Raw genomic sequence first — 19,620 nt, 5'->3', positions numbered from 1 at the left:
GTTTCCTTTGCCGTGCTCCCGTACAACGACTTCAGGCACCACGAAACCTCCTCGGCAACCTCCCCACCGACGCCTGCCATGCCCGGTGACCGTCATCTTGCCTGGCCTCACCATGTCGCAGAATTACTTTTGTTTTTATTTCTTTTTCCTTCATCGTTTTCACCGACTTCGGATCCAGGAGGGGAGCCCTGTTGCGTCACACGCGTGTATGATTTTGAAGTGCGCTTTTCAACACTTTCATGTCTTTCAATTCCTTGATCTCCTTGTTGTGCGTATCACCCTGACGCATAGCACACGCTTGCAAATTGTATAAAAGGAGCTGTCGCGGGACAGAGAGATTGGGCGAACCACGAGGCAGAATCACATCAGAGTCATCTCGGGCCCACGCCCGGCTCACGCCGGGCCTGGGACGGACATCACGGCACGACTTGCTCAACTCCACGCCACGATCAAGCTCTGCGCGTCACCTGCCTGGGAGATCTGACAACGAACCTACTTACAAATAAAGAGAAACATCAAACTCTTTAAGTCCACTTTTCGCTTTGAGAGTTTGTCTGCTCGTATTTGGCCTTACAAGCTATCGTACTTGTCTTTGTGACGGGATTCATAGTGTCGGCGAAGATTGTATTCTTTGAATACCGCCACCGCCTCTTGACAGATGAGACAAACAGCCTTTTCTTTGCATTGAACATAAAAATAATCGTTTGTCCACTGCCGGTTAAACGCCCTGCATTGTGAATCAATTTTTCTCTTACCTAACCTTTTCGCCATTATTCCGTTCACTCTTTGACAGGAAGGTTTACAGGAGAAAACGGGTCTGGGACCAAATAGAGCGCCAAACTGAGCGCACCCGAATGTACCACCGGACTCCCCTCCACTTCCTCATACGTCACTTTCTTGTGTCGCGTCGCATTGTGACCGACTCCTTTAGCGTTCTACTATGATCAGGCGTGTTTGTATTGTTCAATCACGATTATAAACAACATACATTGATTAAAATAGGAACAGATAATGATCGAAACCCGACCTTTGACTTGTAAAAGGATTTGTTATTTTTCTGGAGGCCAAATAGGAAAAAAATCTGATAGCATCTCTGGTATAGTTCAGGGGGCCGGGCCAAATGTGGTGACCAGCCGGATAAGGCCCGCGGGCCGTAGTTTAGTGACCACTTCCTTAGATCATCACGCTACTTTGTTTCAAAGTTCTCTTTCAAGTCGGGGTTAGAAATTTAATGCTTTTAAGCCTTAGTTTCAAACGGATACTTTAATCAAGAGTCAAGGTTCCTTGGAATTGTTTATGAATAAAAAGTAAAAACTGAACTGTTCTGATGTAGTGATTTTATTTACCATGATACCATGATTTGAGAGCACTGATGTATCGCATTTTCAGTGAGTGGAGAGCACGGGCCTTATCTTCAGGAGGTGGGGTCGACAAGCGTGTGCGTATGTGTACAGAAAAAAAATATAGTGCACTGCTCCGTGAGAGTGCAGTTATGCAGTGATCCAGTGTTGGAAGCAGCAGAGTGGGCTACCGATGAGGTAAGAATATGGAAACAGGCACACTCTATTCCACCCTAGTCTTGCCATGTTGGTGTTTTTAAATTACTGCGTTATTTTACTTGTAGGTGGGACGAGTCATCAATCCAAGATGTGATAATTAGGAATTCATACACCTTGACCATGCTTTTTCTGTCGAATCTTTTTCTTCTGTCATGACTTCTTTCATTTCGTGCTGCACTGCAAACGGGAGATCATCCCAAGGGATCCTCACGTAAAGCTTTTGATTCTGGTTTGAGGGAACGTTCGTCAAGTCCATCTGTGAGTTGGGACTTCGGCCGACAGGGAGTTCTCGGGGAGTACGGTGATGTCGTGGAGGTTTTGCAGACAACTGTGTGGCATCGAAGGGATGAGGGGCCGCAGACCCATAGTGCTGCAGAAGTTGTCTTATCAGTAGCTTCTTCAACTAATTCTATTTTGATGGACCTTTTCACAAATGGACAGTCTGCTACAGATCTTATTTCCGACCAAGAGCTTGCCAATGGAAGACGAGGAAAGACTTTTAAGACAAAAACTAGATTTGAAGATGTGGCCCGGATCAGAGGAGCTAACACAGGGACTGAGAGAGGTAAAGTAAATTAAATGACTGGCATAAAACCCTGCAAGTAATTCATCTCAACCCTTAAAAATGTTCCCTTCTGTATATTATTAAATCCCAAATGTCCCACAAACTATGATCTCAAAGATCTCAATGAAACATTCTGAAATCATATCCATGTCCGTACCTTTCTGTGACTCCTCCAGACTTTTTTGTGTGGATACTTATGTATAACTTAAACAACACTTCCTTGATGCCAGTTACTACTTTCCTGATAACCAGGGGTTTGGCGCCATTTTATGGTGGTTCAGAAAGTAGTATACTAACTATCGGTCTTTTAGTTATGGATTCAGACTAGCAAACACGCTAACTGCCTGCTGTGGGTGGTGTAATGATATGAGCAAATTGTATTTGCATGTTCTACTAGTGATGCCTGGCTTTAGATCAAAGGAGCATGCGCGCTGCTGCAAGTCAGTCTGATGAGAGCCTACGAGAGCCACACATGTCAATTGCCTTCTCCCTCCAACCAACACAGCCGTCCTAATAAAGAACCTCAACTCTATCCAGAAGTTGTATCATTTACCGAACCCGCTTACACAAAGCAACATATGGTGTAAGAATTGGTCTGGAAGACAAGAGGACGATAAAAGGACTTGGAACGGAAGATTCCACGGAGGAAATACATTGAGCACAACCCACGGCAGAAAACGGCAGAAATGGAAGCTTTACGTCCACCCACAGCTCTGCAGCTAACAGGTAACGTGGCTGAAAATTGGAAGAGATTTAAGCAACGTTTTGAACTGTATTTGTCTGCAATTGGAGCTGATGAAAGCCATTCAAAGATGAAAGCATTTGATGCTCAGGATGACAAGATGAAGCTTTCAAAAATAATGGAAAAGTTTGAAGCTTACTGCATTCCGAAACGCAATGTGACGTTTGAAAGGCACAGATTGTTCACATGTGTACAGACATTTGGAGAAACTATTGACCAACATGCAAATGAGCTGAGAAACAGATCAAAGACATGTGAGTTCGGTGGATTAACAGAATCTCTGATCAAAGACAGAATAGTGTGTGGCATTACAGATAATAAACTGAGAGAAAGGCTACTCAGAGAATCAGATCTGGACCTGGAAAAAGCCTTAGCACTGTGTAGAGCCACTGAGACTGTTAAGTCACAGGCTAAAGAGTTGCTAAATGATGCTAGCTGCAACGTGAATGCAGTGGAAAGAAATGCACACAGATTCAACAAAAACAAGACTGCTGAGATGAAAGCAAGAGTGAGACAACACAACAAAAATAGGATATTCAAACAAAAATGTTGTACTCGTTGTGGTACGCAACATCCCCCAAAGCAATGTCCAGCATATGGGAAAATATGTAAAAACTGCGACAAAGCAAATCACTATGCTCGTTGCTGCAGGAACCAAGAAATCAAAGGCAAGGTAGATGCAGTAGATGATCATTATGATGTGGAGGAACTTTATGTGAATGCTGTAAAAGATGAAAGAGAAGAAAGAGATTGGATCACTACGCTGAAAGTGAACAACATTCATCTAAAATTCAAATTGGATACTGGAGCCAATGTGAATGTCATTTCAAAGACTGATTTCATGAAGATCAGACCGAGACCAAAAATACATAAAGCAAACATGAAAGTAACAGCTTATGCGGGTGCAGTCATACCAATGAGGGGAAAATGCATTGTGAATGTGACACATAAAGGCCAATTACATAAGCTATCTTTCATCATAGTTCCAAGGGATGTGCAGGGTCTACTAGGATTGTCGGCATGTGAGAGACTACACCTAGTGAAGAGAGTTTTTGTCGTGGATAGACAAAAAGAGACAGCATATGATCAACTGATGGAGCAGTACAAAGACTTGTTTCAAGGGTTAGGCTGCCTACCAGGAGAACACACAATCAGAGTGGACAAAAGTGTGCCACCAGTGATACATCCATGCAGGAAAGTCCCATTTGCTCTTCACAGCAGCTAAAATCAGAATTGGACAATATGGAGAGCAGGCATGTGATAAAGAAAATAGATGAGCCGACTGACTGGGTGAGTTCCCTCGTTGTCGTAGAGAAAAAGCACGGAAAACTCAGAATATGCCTGGATCCCAGAGATCTAAACAGAGCCATCAAGGAAAGTTCTGTCAAGACTGTGAAAAGGCTGATGTACAAAGCAACAGACAGTGGAACGGATTTCTACCAGAGCTTGCTGGTGTATCGCACAATGCCGCTCGAGTGTGGTATGTCCCCGGCCCAGCTACTCATGGGACGCGTGCTGAAATACAATTTATTTATCCCGGAAAACCTGCTAAAGACAAAGGAAGGGGAGAAAGTGAGGAAGATCAAAGAACAACAGAAACAAAAACAAAAGTTCTACCATGACAGAGGAACACGGAACCTACCTGAACTACACACCGGTGACCAAGTACGGTACAAAGACAAAACAGACACATGGTCACAGAAAGGAACTGTTCTGCGTCAGGTCCAACCAAGGTCATACAACATTCAGACAGAGGAAGGTGCTGTTTTAAGAAGAAACCGCTGAGATCTTCTCAAAGAACCTATCATAGCAAGTCAACGAACAGAGACTGTATCAGAGACTGTGGTAACACCTCTAAATCCAGGACACGCTATCAGAAAATCCTCAAGGAAAGTGAAAACACCTGAGAGACTGATTGAAACCATTTAACATGTTTTTCTAAGTGATCATGGTGAAAACAAATGTTTCATGTGAATGTTTCATTTATTGTTGCAAAAGTTAGAAATACTTTATTCAAGTTTAAGTCTGCTAATTACTGACATAATTAAATTAATTACATTTGTTAAAAGTAAAGAATTCAATTAAGAAAGGGAGATGTAATGATATGAGCAAATTGTATTTACATGTTCTACTAGTGATGCCTGGCTTTAGATCAAAGGAGCATGCGCGCTGCTGCAAGTCAGTCTGATGAGAGCCTACGAGAGCCACACATGTCAATTGCCTTCTCCCTCCAACCAACACAGCCGTCCTAATAAAGAACCTCAACTCTATCCAGAAGTTGTATCATTTACCGAACCCGCTTACACAAAGCAACACAGGTGGGAGAAAATCACACTTCTCGCTTTCCACCGGGTCGGTGTTGGAAGCATTGTAGAATATTCTACCGAGAGAAAATGTGTTTTATGCGGTGATTAGTTGGGGCAGGAGCAGTAAGGTGACCAAGCAGTTAAGCATGGTTATATCACAGTTCTGAGGTTCAGGGTTTCAATTCATCACATGTTCCAAGAATATTACTTTATTGAAGAAATTAAAATTTCACTTGGTGTGTATTATTTTTGTTTGTGTTCTTGTTGGGATAGGTTTCAATTCACGCTCATGTCCTAATGAGGACAACTGCTATCAAAATGGATGACACCCAAGTACTGTATAGTTGAGCTTGCTCTGGCAAAAATGTTCTGTGTCCCCTGTTCCAATATTTTCTGTCCAGATGTGACAGTTTTACAATGCACTCTGTTGAAATAATTGACATTCATCGGGTGCAAATTGCCAGGAAAAGCACTTGATGGCGTTGCCGGAAGAGCAATCTATTTACTATTACACAGACCAAGAACGAGGACACATTCCATTAATAACCTCGAACAAATCTCAGCATTGCCGTTCTTTTCTGATAAATGAGTTTCACATCACTTATCTCTCAGAAATTATTCAATGAAGAACATGCAACACCAACTCAGTATAATAATAGTCAAGCAAAACGGGAGCATCGCAGAAGTCGATATTTGGTCTCACTTGCATGTGCACTCATTACTTGCGCTTCCTCCCGATGCTCTTGTGTGACCCATTTACAAGCATGTTCTGTTTTATAATTCATTATTTTAACATATTCCCCTCCATTTTCTGCCCTGTTTCCTCGTAGTGACGACCATAATGGAGGTGACGCATATGTCTTAATCCTTCCGCATTCGCTTCTTATGAAACAGTTTCCAGGCATACAAAATATCTGAAATGATTTCATCATTTCCCAACTATCAGTATTTGGTCCTTCTATCTTGATAGTGCTGAGAAAATGAGCCTTTTTTTGAGGAGACAGTCCTGTTGCATGCAAACGGCCCACTGCTTGATTGTCTTTAAATAGCCGCATTTCCGAAGAATTTTACTTGTCAAGGAGTCCAGTACATCCAAGCAGTCCGCAGATGTCCCTAATACTGCCGCTGGGCTGATCAAGTCAAATATCGAAGATATCATCCAACCTTAATATGAATGTTCAACAACATCAATGTCACAAGATCGATACGTGAGTTTGTGTTTTGAATTCCGCCCAGTGACTGTAGGCATGAATGACTGTAAATAGTCAATTGCCAATACTGTACATGGTGTCTCCTCCATCATCCTAAAAACATGTACACAGTATTTTGAAGACTGCCTCTGTTACATAATGTACTAGAATATTCAACCCAAAGAATCAATATGATGCACATATTGTTTTATTAACTTAAAACACAGGAAGCAGAACAATGTGATCGAGAACAAAGGAACCAGCAAAAAAAAAAAAAAAAAAAATACATCAAGAAAAGGTTGACGTAAAAAACGTAAGATATAGAAAATAATTGGAAGCAGTTAGGTGCAGAATAACAAGAGCTCGTTTCCAGGTAGAACTGATCAGATGGATAACTAAACAGGAAAATAATCAACATGGATATGTGGCAAAAAGATAAAAATACAACATATGAACATATGAACGGAGGGCTAATCATTCAAAAAGGTCAAGGCTAGAAATGAAAATACAAAATGTGAATCTATACCACACAGGTTTAGGGAATAGAAAGAGAAATGAAACCAAAGCAATCAAATCTACTACACATGAAAAATGAGGCTACAAAATTAGACAATAATCTATCAACTTTCAATCTTGTTCTTGTGAACCTATGTACCGTATTTTCCGGTGCATAAGTCTACTGTAGCGCCTTATAATTGTGGTGTGCCTTACATTTGGAAAATTGTTATCTATTTATATGTTGTATTTGGAGAACTTTTTCCATTACATTGAAGGTGCTCCTTATAGTCCGGTGTGCCTTATATAGGAACAAAGTTGGAAAATACACGATTTATTGGGGGTGAGCCTTATGTTCCGCCTTATACACAAGTAAATACGGCACTTCACATAAAAGGTGCACCTGCATGTAATGCGCCGGGTCGTCTTTTGAAAGCAAATCAAGGCTTTTGGGTGCACCTTATACACCAGAAAATAGGGTAATATTGAGCCACAACAGGTCTCGCACCTCCTGTCAGCAGCTACCAACTTCATTTTTCCCTGTATTAGAAGTAGTGCGCGGTCCATGCTGGGATATACTGTATAAAACGCCGTGGCGGTCCGTGCATTTCACCTAGGCCTTCAGTGATGTCCTACTTAGTCCGACTTGAACAAATATCCCTCGTCATACCATAATTTATGACACAACGGCTGGAGATATCATTTACAAAAGCACACGCATGAAGTACTGGGCGTGGCATCACCTTAATCGTCTACAACACAGGCTATTTTCCGGAGCAATTACACATCAATAAATCTGCATCAGCAATTAGAACTTGTCACTATACGTGATACTGCAAACACTTAAAAATAAAAGGAAATTTAAAATCATTTGTCCACAAAGTTTTATGAAGTCCACCAAGAATATGCAATCTTTAACAAGATTTTCCGCTAAATTACAAAATGTCAGTTTAATATAAGAAAAACAACAAGACGTTCACAAAACGAACTATTTGTTGAAAATAAAAGTAAACAAATCTTTTTCATTTGTTCTTGAGAATAGGCCTACATGCGACAGCAAGTTGTCCTCTTCTTCAGCCATTGTGGGTTAAAAAAGCACGTAGATATACTTGGTTTTTCTGCTAAAGTTTTTGGGTCTGATCTGTTGTAGCTTGGTTGATTTGCATAGCGCTGCCTCCCCTGAGGGCTGAGGTAAAGTGAGTATCCAATCACAGGACGCGTACATGTCATGTTCAACGCGAGGCCCTCTAGCTGGCCTTACTGTGCCAACTCGTGATCGGATTGGCTATCGCAACTATATATCAACTACATGTTCCCGTTCATGTACAGAGCACAGACGCCCTCACTGTTGATTCTGAAGGCGTCGGTCAGATTTCATACAGCCTGGCGACACAAGCTAGCTGACTTCTGATTGGATTAAAAACTCTGACCTAAAACTACAACACTGAAAGGAGCATAACCAAATGGATATAATATAACATCAAGAAAACAGTATGTATAATAATTATATATATATTTAGAAAAAATACTTTTTAAATGAAATTGACTTTTATTATAATTATGATAATGATGTCTGATTATGTTAGGCCAGCAGAGAAGGCTTTGCTGGCTCTGACGGCCCACCACTGATAAAACGTAATTGCAGCCTGTACTGTAGCACCTTATAATGTGGTGTGCCTTACGTATGGAATTTTTTAAAACATGTTATTCATTGAAGGTGCCCCTATAGTCCGGTGTGCCTTATATATGGAAAAAGTTTGATAATACATCATTCAGTGGTATTGCGCCTTATACTCCAGTACACGCTATACACCGGAAAATATGGTACTGAAAATGCTGCAGGTATTCACCAGGGACAGCGCCCACCTTCACCTTTGGCCAAACAACCGGAAAATATATATGTTTCTTTCAGTACGTAAAACAAGTCGAAGTGCTTGACTCTCATCTTGAACTCACATGTTCTTGTTGTTTCGTTCCGCAGATCATGACCGGCAACCGCCCAAAACCAGCGAACCTCTCCAGACATCAGTCACATCCTGTGGGACAACAATCCTAACCTCGACTTCCATGTCACAGGATGAATTTCCCCCCAGCGATTCCCTGGTTCTTTCTCTGGATCATTGTCCTTCCCTTTTTGTTCCTCTGTACTCGGACTGGAATACTGCCCTCGCCACTTGGGGATTTGCCTGGGAAGCCCACATCTACGGTCTTGGTTCAGTATTTATGGTATTCAGCCTGATCTCAGTTGTCTGCTTGTTGGGCCTCCCCTTCCGCTGTCAATCTGGAAGTCCCTACTTTGCCCTGCTGCACTTATTTCTCGTAGGTTTCAGTGGAATTCAGGCTTTCTGCTTGCTCCATGATGCTTACAAACATCAAGACCGCCTTCCTCCTCTAAGTTCTCTTCTGCTTTCCCAGCTTCCCTTCCCTTGTCTGATAGCCACCTTCTCCCTGGCCTTCTTCCTTCTTTCTCTCCGCTCTCGTAGGCGTCTTTCTCTTTCACTCGCCATCTCCCCCTCACTTTCCACTCTCCCCAAACCGTGCCTCCTTCTCTCTTTATCCATGGTGCATTTTGGTGTTTCTCTTGGTTGCATTGGCATTCTGCAGCTTTTTCACAGCCTCCCCATTATCATTCTCCTGGTGCCTCAGGGGGTCTTTGTGTGTTTGACACTTTTTCTCTCAAGCTCCTACGGCATCTTTTACTGTCTGATACGCATGGACACCAAACACATCTATCAGCTGGATGACAACGGGGAGTGTGGAGGGTCTCCTGAGATGATGCACGCTGCAAGTTGCCCTTTTGCAAAAGTGGAAGACTGGGGCCGGGCAGCAGGTGCCAGAATCGGGGCTTCCTTGTGTTTGTTAGGATGTGGTGGCCTGCAACTCTATGGAATCTTACACATTCTTGGTTTTAGCGGAGTTGAAAGCTACGGCTTCCGGCCATGGCCTTGGTGGGGATATCAGATCGGATGCCGGCTGTGTGAGGCCGGGGTTTGTCTTGGTTTGTCTCTTATTGGTACGCATCCTCTGTTCTGTCACAAATCTTTCAAGGCTCATCCTAGGCCAGGGTCTTGGTCCCGACTGCACTGCAGCTCCCCCTCTCATGGGATCACAGTACCCTCTCTTGGGCATGCAAATACACACTTCATTTCCTGGTCCCAAGAGAAACCACAACACATGGTAGAATGCAGTGTCACGACAAAGGAACCCTCGGAGGTTCTTCCACTTGGCTTGATATTGGACACTCCTGCAAATTGGCTTGACTGTACCTCTTTTCCAAACCAATCACAGACTGCTTTATTACCAACACCCGCAAGTCCAGCGCGTGAGCCTATAAATGGAGACGTCCAGCTCTCCTCCCTGACTTTAGGGGCTGACTCCACTGTGGACCTACGCCCGGCATCTCCAATAAACCGCAGCATCGACCAGGCTCTCTTTAGTGACTCCCTATTCACTCACAGCATATTTGGCTTGCTGAGACTATTCCCTACTTCGTCCAGGCATTCACTGGGCTCTCCCAAACAAGGCACATCCAAACAAGGGCCCACCTTTGTGGAAAGTTCTCTTCATTGAACCTCTTCCTGCGGAGATCTGGATCAAGAGAACAATTCTAAATCTTCCCAGCCTCACGGCACACCGAAATCCGACAACAAAGCACCCGTCTCATCTGATTGGAAAGGAAGCATGTCTGGTTCAACTCTGGGCTTGTGTGGCAAAGCCAGGGAGACAAGAAAGCTACGCTCCAATTCTTGGGCAAACAAAGGGCAAATCATGGCACACAACAACCTCCCACACGCTATCCCTCACTTGATATACTGCAGACGTTACCGAAGCTTGAGTGTCGCTTCCAAGGAGGGCCAAGTGTCCGGACAACAGACGGGGAGTAAACACTTGAGCGATAGCAACAGCTGGAATGGGATTTGGCCGTCCAAGCAGAGTTCGTCAACGTATGCAAGCAAATTGACGCTTTGAGCATTGGCAGTGACACCATTGAACTGTAAACAGTTAGTGAATTGAATTGTGAATCTGAATTGAATAGTGAATCTGAATGCAGGCGTCACGCTTTGAAATTATATAGATACACATGAAACAAAAAACAGACTCATTTCACAGAGAAATATCCAGAGCAAATAATGCAGAAATTGAGAATGTGTGGGTGCAGCTAAATACGCATCGAGAAATATTTCATTGTATTTGTTATAAAGTTGATGATTGTTGAATACAGCATGTATCTACCCCGGTCGAGGATGACGCTTCGTACTGGTGTCACAACGTTTATTGTGAAACACTTGGAACACCGTGAAAACTATAGACATTAAAACGACAACATTACAATAAGTTCGACAAGACATACAGTAAATAAGAAAATTAATAACGGACCGTGTGCACCTTATTAACCGAAAGTAGATAAACATCGACGTAGACTTTCGACTGTGGTTCTCTCTCTAGCAGTTACTCTGCTTCTGTCTCTCTCTAGGATTAGTCTCGTTCTGTCTGTCTGTCTGTCTTGCCTTACTCTCGTTTATCGAAACACATGACACGGAAGCGGAAGTGATAATGACAAAACATTATAGAGTATCGTAGACAATTTTAAGAAAAACACTTGTATAAAGGTTCACATAGAAACGTTAAACACTTTTACAGAACAACAAGATCAAATAAATTATATTTTTGTTGTTATGACAACCAATGACAATATACCCTCCAGTTACACAGCAATCAACATTAGTTTTCTTTTTTTTCAATGTCTGGTCCTGAAAATATGTTTTTTCCATTTATGTTTAATAAAACATCATGTTAAGTTTGACTTTATTTAATTTGGACCACTAAAATAATTTTAAACCACATTCTAATTTATTGAGGTGCATTTACGTAGTGTCTGCACAAGATAGGGCTTAACTTATTTTCTATTGTATATATTTAAAAGATTGAAGAGAAGATTTCTGGAATAACTGAATCACACTAATCACTGCATGAAAAGGGCAATCTACAGATCCTCTTGTCTTAGGATGACAGTTTGATTTTGAATTCAATGACAATAATGTTTGTCATCGTGGTAACATTCATTGGACATACAATTAGGTACACTTCTGCAATTTACTGTAATTAAATACAAGAGTAGTAGCAATTCTCAGTTTTGATTAATATTGTCAGAGAAATGTGTAAATCATACTGACCTCATTTTTATATATAAAATCAACAATTTTTATATAATGCAATGCATGATTACACTCCCAATTTTGTAATATTTTTTTAATTATCACTTCCTTACAGTGTCAAAGGAAATCAAGTTTTGGAATACCGGTAATAGTTTTTTTGTCAGTTAGTGTTTTCCTCTATTTACTGTCTTCTTGTTTTTGTCTTTTCTTTTCGGCTTTACCCTTCAAGGGGTCGCCACAGCAACTCAGTGTCCTCCATCTTCGGAAGTTTAATTTGCATGTTTGTTTTGGCCAAGCTTTTATGTCGGATGCCCTTCCTGACACAACCCTCTGTTTTTATCCAAGCTTGGGACGACGGGCACAAGAGGACACTGGCTTATGTCCTCTAGTGGCTACAGAACAAGCAACTCTATGAACTTAATAAAGATGAAGATGAAAAAAATTGCACATTCCAGCAGTCTCACACATACACACGCACACACACACACATGCACACACGCACTAAAGCCAGTCCATTTTGCAGCATATGCAGCAAATACACAATTCCACATTTGTACAAATTTGTTCTCTTGGTCCTTCTATTATAATAGGCATTTTATATAAAGAGTACACCAGACATTTTAGAAAAAGTTACATCCGACCGTTGGAAGAAAAGACCCTGAATTGAACAGTGCAAATCCGATGGTCATTCAACAATGTGCAATGTTCGTTTTTCTTCAATAGTGAGCAAATGAAAGAAGTTTTCCAATAAACTATGTTTTGTGGTGTTTTTTTTTCATTAATAAAAAGAAAGTTGCATTTTCAAAGTAAAAAATACTTCCTTTTTGTGTGCCAGAATTTCGAGGTCATAAACGGTCAGTGGACACTTCATTAGATACATTCATACGATCATTGAAGAGTAGGTTGGAAAATCAATTTGAAAATAATAGCATTCTTATAATTTTACTTTTATTGCCACACAGTATCAAGTTATTGATTGCAGTGGAATGTGTGTACCAGGGATGGGAAATTTTCATTTGATTGTGTTTTTTATTGTACAAATGGCACTGTTTGTTTGTTATATTTTGTTTATTCCGATTTGCGATTTATACTCAGATTCAACTTGAATACTATTTCAAAATGACAGCTTGAACTGGCACCCCAAATCCCCATCGCTTATCATCCGGGCGAAAACAAAGAAATCCCAGTTGGACGACACTTCCATCTCTAATTGTTTTACATGTTAAAATATTTTACCTTATCAAGAGTCCTGCATCACATTTTAGCCCAATGCAGAATCATGGTTGGTTAATTTGCCTTTATTCTCCATAAATAGTAAATGTTTGTTGTGGTAGAAACTATGTAAGTGATTAAACACACGTTCGTTTCAATGACTACATCCTCCATGACTATACATTTACTTGTGACGGTAATGCACCAAAGGTATTTGTGAAATGCCGGTAGGAATGCAAGACATAGAAAAAGATGAATTTGTCATGGAGGGATGGTAATTTTTAATGTGGCTTCTGTCATTGACAAAAAATGAAATCTATGCAATCAATAAAATAGTTTAATTTGAATGATGATGTATTTTTATTTATTTATATTCTAACTATTGAATAAAATCAATGAATGAATGAATCATCGATAAATAAATTTTAACTGACCAATCCTTTATGGGGTAAGGGGGGAATTAAAGTCAAGCAAAACAGAACTCAGCATTTTGTACCGGTAAATGCTTTGTGGGCTGCATTGAACAAAACGGCGTGCCTGATGTGCCGCCAGGTCACAGCTTGCCCAGTCCTGGTCCAGGTGTAGTACTTAATGTTTTGAAAGAAGACTATGTTCAAGCTTTGTACAGTGGGACACACATTTACAAAATATGAAAACCCAAACATGACGAGGAAAAAATTAGGTCGCAAAACTATTTCACCAATGTCTGTTTGTACTTTAAGAATTGATCAAAAGGTCATGAGAGAAACAAAGCGGTACATGATGTTTAGAAAGAAGATAGTTATTATGAAACATGAAGGAGAGCCTTTGACGGCCAGTTCATGTGTGCGTCGTTCATCTGCTCAGCAGGGCTGGGGCGGGAACATCTGGTCCCGAGCGGGTATTTCCCTTTCCGCCGGCCTCAGTAAAGTCGCTTCTCATAACTGCAAGTGATGAAAAATGGGTGAAAATGTAAATGTTCTCTGATGGTGATGACATAATTTCACTGTATGTCACACACGTGATTCCCAACTACTGTGCCATGGAAAGTGATCCAATTTCGCATAAAAATCAGAATTCAAATACAACAAATAGTGTATATTTGTTCATCCATATTGTATGTCAGCGATCAGGAGAGACAGCCAGGATACATCAATTGTCTTCCACGAGATGGCAGACGTTCCAATTTTTCTCTGTATCCACCTGTTGCTTGAATTGCTTTCTGTTTCGTAAAAGGTTTAAAATTACAACAGTGAACCCCTGCTTGTTCCTGCCAGCACTAAAATATTTGTTATTTTGTTATTGTCCATAGATGCCATAAGATGGCGTCCAATAACTTATTTTTAAACAAAGCTGTGGCTGGAAAAAAATGACTTGTGGGCCACCAGATGGCTTCAAAGCACTGTAATAGTTGTTATACATTAATGAAAAGCATTGGCGAGAATATTTAGAAAATATTTTCTGGCAAATAACAGAGCTGCTGGGCAAAAACGGATCCTGAATACTGTATATATACTATATAATAATATATATATAATTGTTTGGTGTTGTGGTGGGAGAAAATACATGCTTTGGCTCAATAAATGTTGGGAAACACTGTGCATTGCATTGGTGAGTAGAACAGTGAAAAACAGACCATGCATTGTGCAAGATGATGGAGAAAAAGCTGCATGGATATACTTACATGGTACAAAAGAATAACTAATATGACAGCATGAATGAGAAGAGGAAGAGAGAAAACAGTATGATGTTTCATGGCCATTGCATGTAATGATAGGACTGAATAAAGTGAGCTCAAAATAAGGGAGGATTAGTAGGGGTCTGCCAGAACGCCACAGACAGATCACCATTCAAATTGGACCACTGATGCACATCGTGCAATAGAAAATGACACTTTTGCGGGCAAAGGTTTTTTAAAATACTTACGAGTGAAGGCCATGGACTCCGCCCTCCATTTGAGCAGACATTGTTCTCTTCTCGAACTTCAATTCTCCAGAATACATCATTGACCTGGGATGAAAAAAGTTGGGCAGTACCAAACTTCATCCAACAGATGGGAATGTTTTCCTTGTTTCCAATCGTTGACGTTCAAGTGGGCCATGAAAGGCAAAACAGACTTTGAGTCTGTACTAGTTTACCAATTTTTGGATTTCGGGTACATCTGGATGGCCACGCAAGTGTGATATTAAATAACTAAATACATTTTATCCACTGTCTGCGTGAGCAAGACTTTTTGCATTTCAACCCCATTGTGGAGCCAAGTGTTGTTATTTCTCAGCAATATGGAGCCCACATGCGGCAGGCAGACCTCAAAGACATAAATAGACCACATACTTGTTCTAAATTTGGCTCACCGGTGATTGTGGCATTGTGATTACCGAGTAATTTTGTAGAAGCAGTTGGTTTCTTACCGTAAAATTGACAGGCTCTTAGCTCCGATATCCTGGCAACCATGTTGAATGCCAGCAATGAGGTACGGCACAAATTTCTGAATGGAACCTTTGTCTTGTACTGAGCCTGATACACCTTGAGCCACTTTCACCTTGTCACCCTCACTGGACACACACAAAAAAAATAGTTATTCATGGAAATGAATAGCATCAAGCAACAATGATGGGAAGCAAGAAAGCAAAAGTCAGCCATTGGCCCACCTTGGCTTACCTGAAGTAACGTTTCTGACTGCTGTTTTTCTCCATGGCATCCAAGGAGCCCATTCCTCTGTACTTTTTCAAACGTACCCCATCAGAAAAGAAATATTCACCCGGAGCCTCGGTGGTCGCCGCAAGCAGTGAGCCCATCATCACTGACGACAGAAAACAGCAGTAACAAAAATAGTCAAAGCAACAGCCCTTTTACAATATTGATCAGAACAGGATTGTCACCATAAACGCAAACTTCTTGTTCGAGTCCACTTGACTGTGCGAGTATACCTAATTAAATGGCTAGAATGTTCCTAACGACTAGTTCAGGATGTCATCCAGTTGGGGAAGGCTCTAGCACCTTAATGGGGACAACCTATATTGAAAATTTAAACCCATGTCAATGGAACAGTGGCGGACTGGTCAGCACGTCTATTCACAATACAGAGGTTGTGTATTCGATTCCCCCTACTGGCCTTTCTTTGTAAAGTTCACATGTACACCCCATGCCCCTGTCGGTTTTCTACAAAAACTAACTCATTGCTTTTAGTTGTTGTGCGTCGTGTGGAACAGATTGTTTTTCAGCATTTTTGGCCACGACATTCATCAAGGAAGAGACTCTGCTGAGCGGTTGCACCTTTTTGGCAGCATGAATATGCCAGCACTGTTTTCGATTGGGAGGAATATCGCTGGACAGCTGGGATGATTGTGGTTTTGTGTGCCTGTAATGGGTAGCATTTTCACAGCCCCGCTTTGTTCAGCTGAAAGGTCGGTGTTGTTGGACGGTCTGCGGCTGGTTGATTGCGTATGTGGAACAGTCGCAGGTTAGAATTGAAACGGATTTACGTGGGATTGGACATATGAGACAATCTCTTTTGGTCAATGGATGCTACAGATTCGTGTTTGCTGTCAACGTTTAGCTTGCAGTAGACATGCACATTCCACCATGACGTATGTCTTTGATCCACTGGTGAAAAGGACGCGCTGATCTCTTCTCTTTCAACTAGAAGTGCTTCATACAACAAAGAGGTTTCAGAAAGTGCTTAAGATTGAATTACTAGCAGTGTCTTTTTAGTGCTTATTTTATTTTTTAAGATGGTGCCGCAAGAGTGGCTGCCTTGACAGCAGGTCCTGTATTTTGTTTTTCTACTTCTTACTTTACTTTCATCTTACTTTTATCACTTTGTCTTAGGATCATTATTAATGAAGCAGGAATCAAAAGTAAGAACAAAACAATTCTTTAATCTTTGGGATGGCATAAAATGTAACTGCCGACCCCCAGGGGGGCAGGCAGCCTAAGGGGAGAAGAAAGAAGAGCTGTTTGGGAGAGCTTTTATAAAGACCAGCAGGACGTGATGCCATGACCGGAAGTACAAGTAGAAAACGGAAGTCAGAGAAAATAAAACGCGCAGAAAATAAAATGATGTGTGTGTGTAAAATGTGTTTGTGTATCGAATTCCCTTAACACTTTGCTGCTGTGAAATGTAATGTTTTCCACTGCAAGACTTATCAAGACTCACCCAATACAATACAATCTAAAGGAACCGAAGTTGAATCGCAAATTCTAAATTGGCAAACATTTCAGGGGAGCACTATTCAAATACAGCAGGGATAGACTCGAATGTGCCCGCGGCACTCATGAGCAAAAGCAGATCAGATAATGGATGGATGGATTAACTTTATATCTCACCTGTTGATGCTCCCAGAGCTAGTGCTTTGACCACATGCCCGACAGTTTGAATGCCCCCGTCAGCAATTACAGGCACTCCAAAACGACGGGCGTATTCTGCAACCTTGTACACAGATGTGCCTTGGGGCCGCCCGCAAGCCATCACTGTGAGGCCAAAAATAAAATAGCAATCAATGTTTCAAAAACATACCTTGCCATTAAAGTCTGTCATCTGTGATGGTGGATTTTTAAAGGATTGATATATATATATATATATATATATATATGTCTGTGTAAGCTCTCAGTCGAACAGGAGTGGCCCATCGATGAAAAGGTTTCTTCAGCCGTTATCTGTACTTTTTTGAAGGTGCGATAACATGGCACTGTTGGAATGCTACTACTCAAGCAACCCTAGTCAGAGGGGTTACATGCGGAGAATGGGGGCTGAATGGTTACTTCAAAACCCACAGTCACGGTTGACCACGAAACAACTAGTAGCTCAGCGTTCCAATATCCACAAACGGCAATTGCTATCACAACTTTAGATTGATGAGGTACAACACAAATTCCGAGGTGAAGGGCCCCAGGGACGTTCAACCAGAGATTGGGAGGCAAACCCCAATGAATGATGAAATTGGGAAGCCAGCCCCAATGAATGAAATGCTGAGCGAGGCAGCAACAGACCTGAGAGATAAGATCATGGCAAGAATGAAAACTGGGCAACTAAGAAACCGATTACAACGGCTCTGTGAAGTACCACCTGAAAGTCTCATGGAAACTGTGAATGCAGCACTGAGAACGATCCCGACCGGAACGATCACGGAAACCAATGAGCTGATATACGCCTCAGCATCAGTGATCCTAGAGATGCTTGGCTACAAGAGCAACCATGAGAGCCACGAGATTCATTACCCACCATGGAAAAGACGGTTGGAGGCTAAGATCAAGGCGGCTCGGAAAGATGTGAGTCAATTGACGGAGACCCATAGAGGTGTGAATAAAAGGCCAATACCCAAGAGGTACATGCAGATAACCATACCTGAAGCACTCGAAACTGCCAAACAAAGGCTCCAGGCCTTGTCCGGTCGCCTAAAGAGGTACACGAAAGAGAATGAGGCCAGAAGAATAAACAGGCTGTTCGCAACACAACCTACGAAAGTGTACGCTCAGTGGCAGGGTTCTAAGAGCGGAGCAGACCCTCCAAGGCTGGAAACTGAAAGATACTGGAAAGGCATATGGGAGAAGGAGGTCGCACGTAACAGCAGTGCGCAATGGCTGGTGACTCTGAAAGAGGAGCACAGCAACCTCCCTGAACAGAACCCAGTTACCATCACAGCGGCAGATATACAAGAAAGAGTCTCAGGTATGAAAAACTGGACGGCACCAGGCCCGGATATGGTCCACACCTACTGGCTAAAGAAACTCACAGCTCTCCACGAGCGCCTAGCAGCACAAATGAACCAGTTGCTGAATGATGGGACTCACCCAGGATGGCTAACCGAAGGGCGAACAATCCTGATCATGAAGGATACCTCAAAGGGTGCAGTTCCTTCCAACTATCGGCCAATAACCTGTCTCTCCACAACATGGAAGCTCATGTCAGGCATCATTGCGGCTAAGATAAGTGGACACATGGATCAATACATGAGCAAAGCACAGAAAGGCATTAGTAGAGAAATTAGAGGTGTCAAACATCAGCTGCTGGTTGACAGAACAGTCGCTCAAGACTGAAGGTCCCGACATACCAACCTGTGCACAGCCTGGATTGATTACAAGAAAGCATATGACTCGATACCACACACATGGATCACTGAATCCTTGGAGTTGTATAAGGTCAACAGGACCCTGAGAGCCTTCGTTGCAAACTCGATGAGGATGTGGAAAACCACACTTGAAGCCAATGGCAAGCCACTAACGCAAGTGTCCATCAAATGTGGCATATATCAAGGTGATGCACTCTCCCCACTGCTGTTCTGCATAGGACTGAACCCCCTCAGCCAGATAATCGCCAAGACAGGCTATGGATACCGCCTCAGAAATGGAGCTAGGATCAGTCACCTCCTCTACATGGATGACATAAAGCTGTATGCTAAGAGTGAAAGGGACAT

General features: G+C 41.9%; 2 protein-coding genes across 4 annotated transcripts in view; one reads left to right on the top strand and one right to left on the bottom strand.

The window, feature by feature from the left end:
- Positions 1 to 1,458: 1,458 nt before the first annotated feature.
- prrt4a (proline rich transmembrane protein 4a) lies at positions 1,459 to 11,468 on the top strand. The gene is given in 5 exon segments (XM_088996812.1): positions 1,459 to 1,538; positions 1,625 to 2,124; positions 2,522 to 2,850; positions 8,839 to 10,755; positions 10,758 to 11,468. Coding segments are annotated over 3 exon segments (2,055 nt in total). The 5' UTR covers positions 1,459 to 1,538; positions 1,625 to 2,124; positions 2,522 to 2,810; the 3' UTR covers positions 10,856 to 11,468.
- Positions 11,469 to 11,611: 143 nt separating this feature from the next.
- The window catches only part of LOC148898029 (inosine-5'-monophosphate dehydrogenase 1b-like), a 30,821-nt gene continuing 22,812 nt past the window's right edge, over positions 11,612 to 19,620 (bottom strand). Inside the window, exons 11-16 of one of the 3 annotated variants that reach the window (XM_088996809.1) lie at positions 17,534 to 17,677; positions 15,866 to 16,007; positions 15,616 to 15,759; positions 15,131 to 15,214; positions 14,889 to 14,905; positions 11,612 to 14,148 (exon numbers count right to left, since the gene is read on the bottom strand). In XM_088996809.1, the coding sequence (XP_088852935.1) occupies positions 14,060 to 14,148; positions 14,889 to 14,905; positions 15,131 to 15,214; positions 15,616 to 15,759; positions 15,866 to 16,007; positions 17,534 to 17,677 (620 nt within the window). In that variant the 3' untranslated portion in view covers positions 11,612 to 14,059. Of the gene's footprint in view, positions 14,149 to 14,888; positions 14,906 to 15,130; positions 15,215 to 15,615; positions 15,760 to 15,855; positions 16,008 to 17,533; positions 17,678 to 19,620 lie in introns of those variants that run through there. The other 2 variants (XM_088996810.1, XM_088996811.1) reach the window with 2 other exon arrangements.

Source organism: Hippocampus bargibanti, linkage group LG05, assembly GCF_051943395.1.
Source record: "Hippocampus bargibanti isolate YZ-2025 linkage group LG05, ASM5194339v1, whole genome shotgun sequence".
Lineage (NCBI taxonomy): Eukaryota > Metazoa > Chordata > Actinopteri > Syngnathiformes > Syngnathidae > Hippocampus > Hippocampus bargibanti.
The sequence above is the reverse complement of the archived record's forward strand: the minus strand, read 5'-3'. Positions and strand labels throughout refer to the sequence as shown.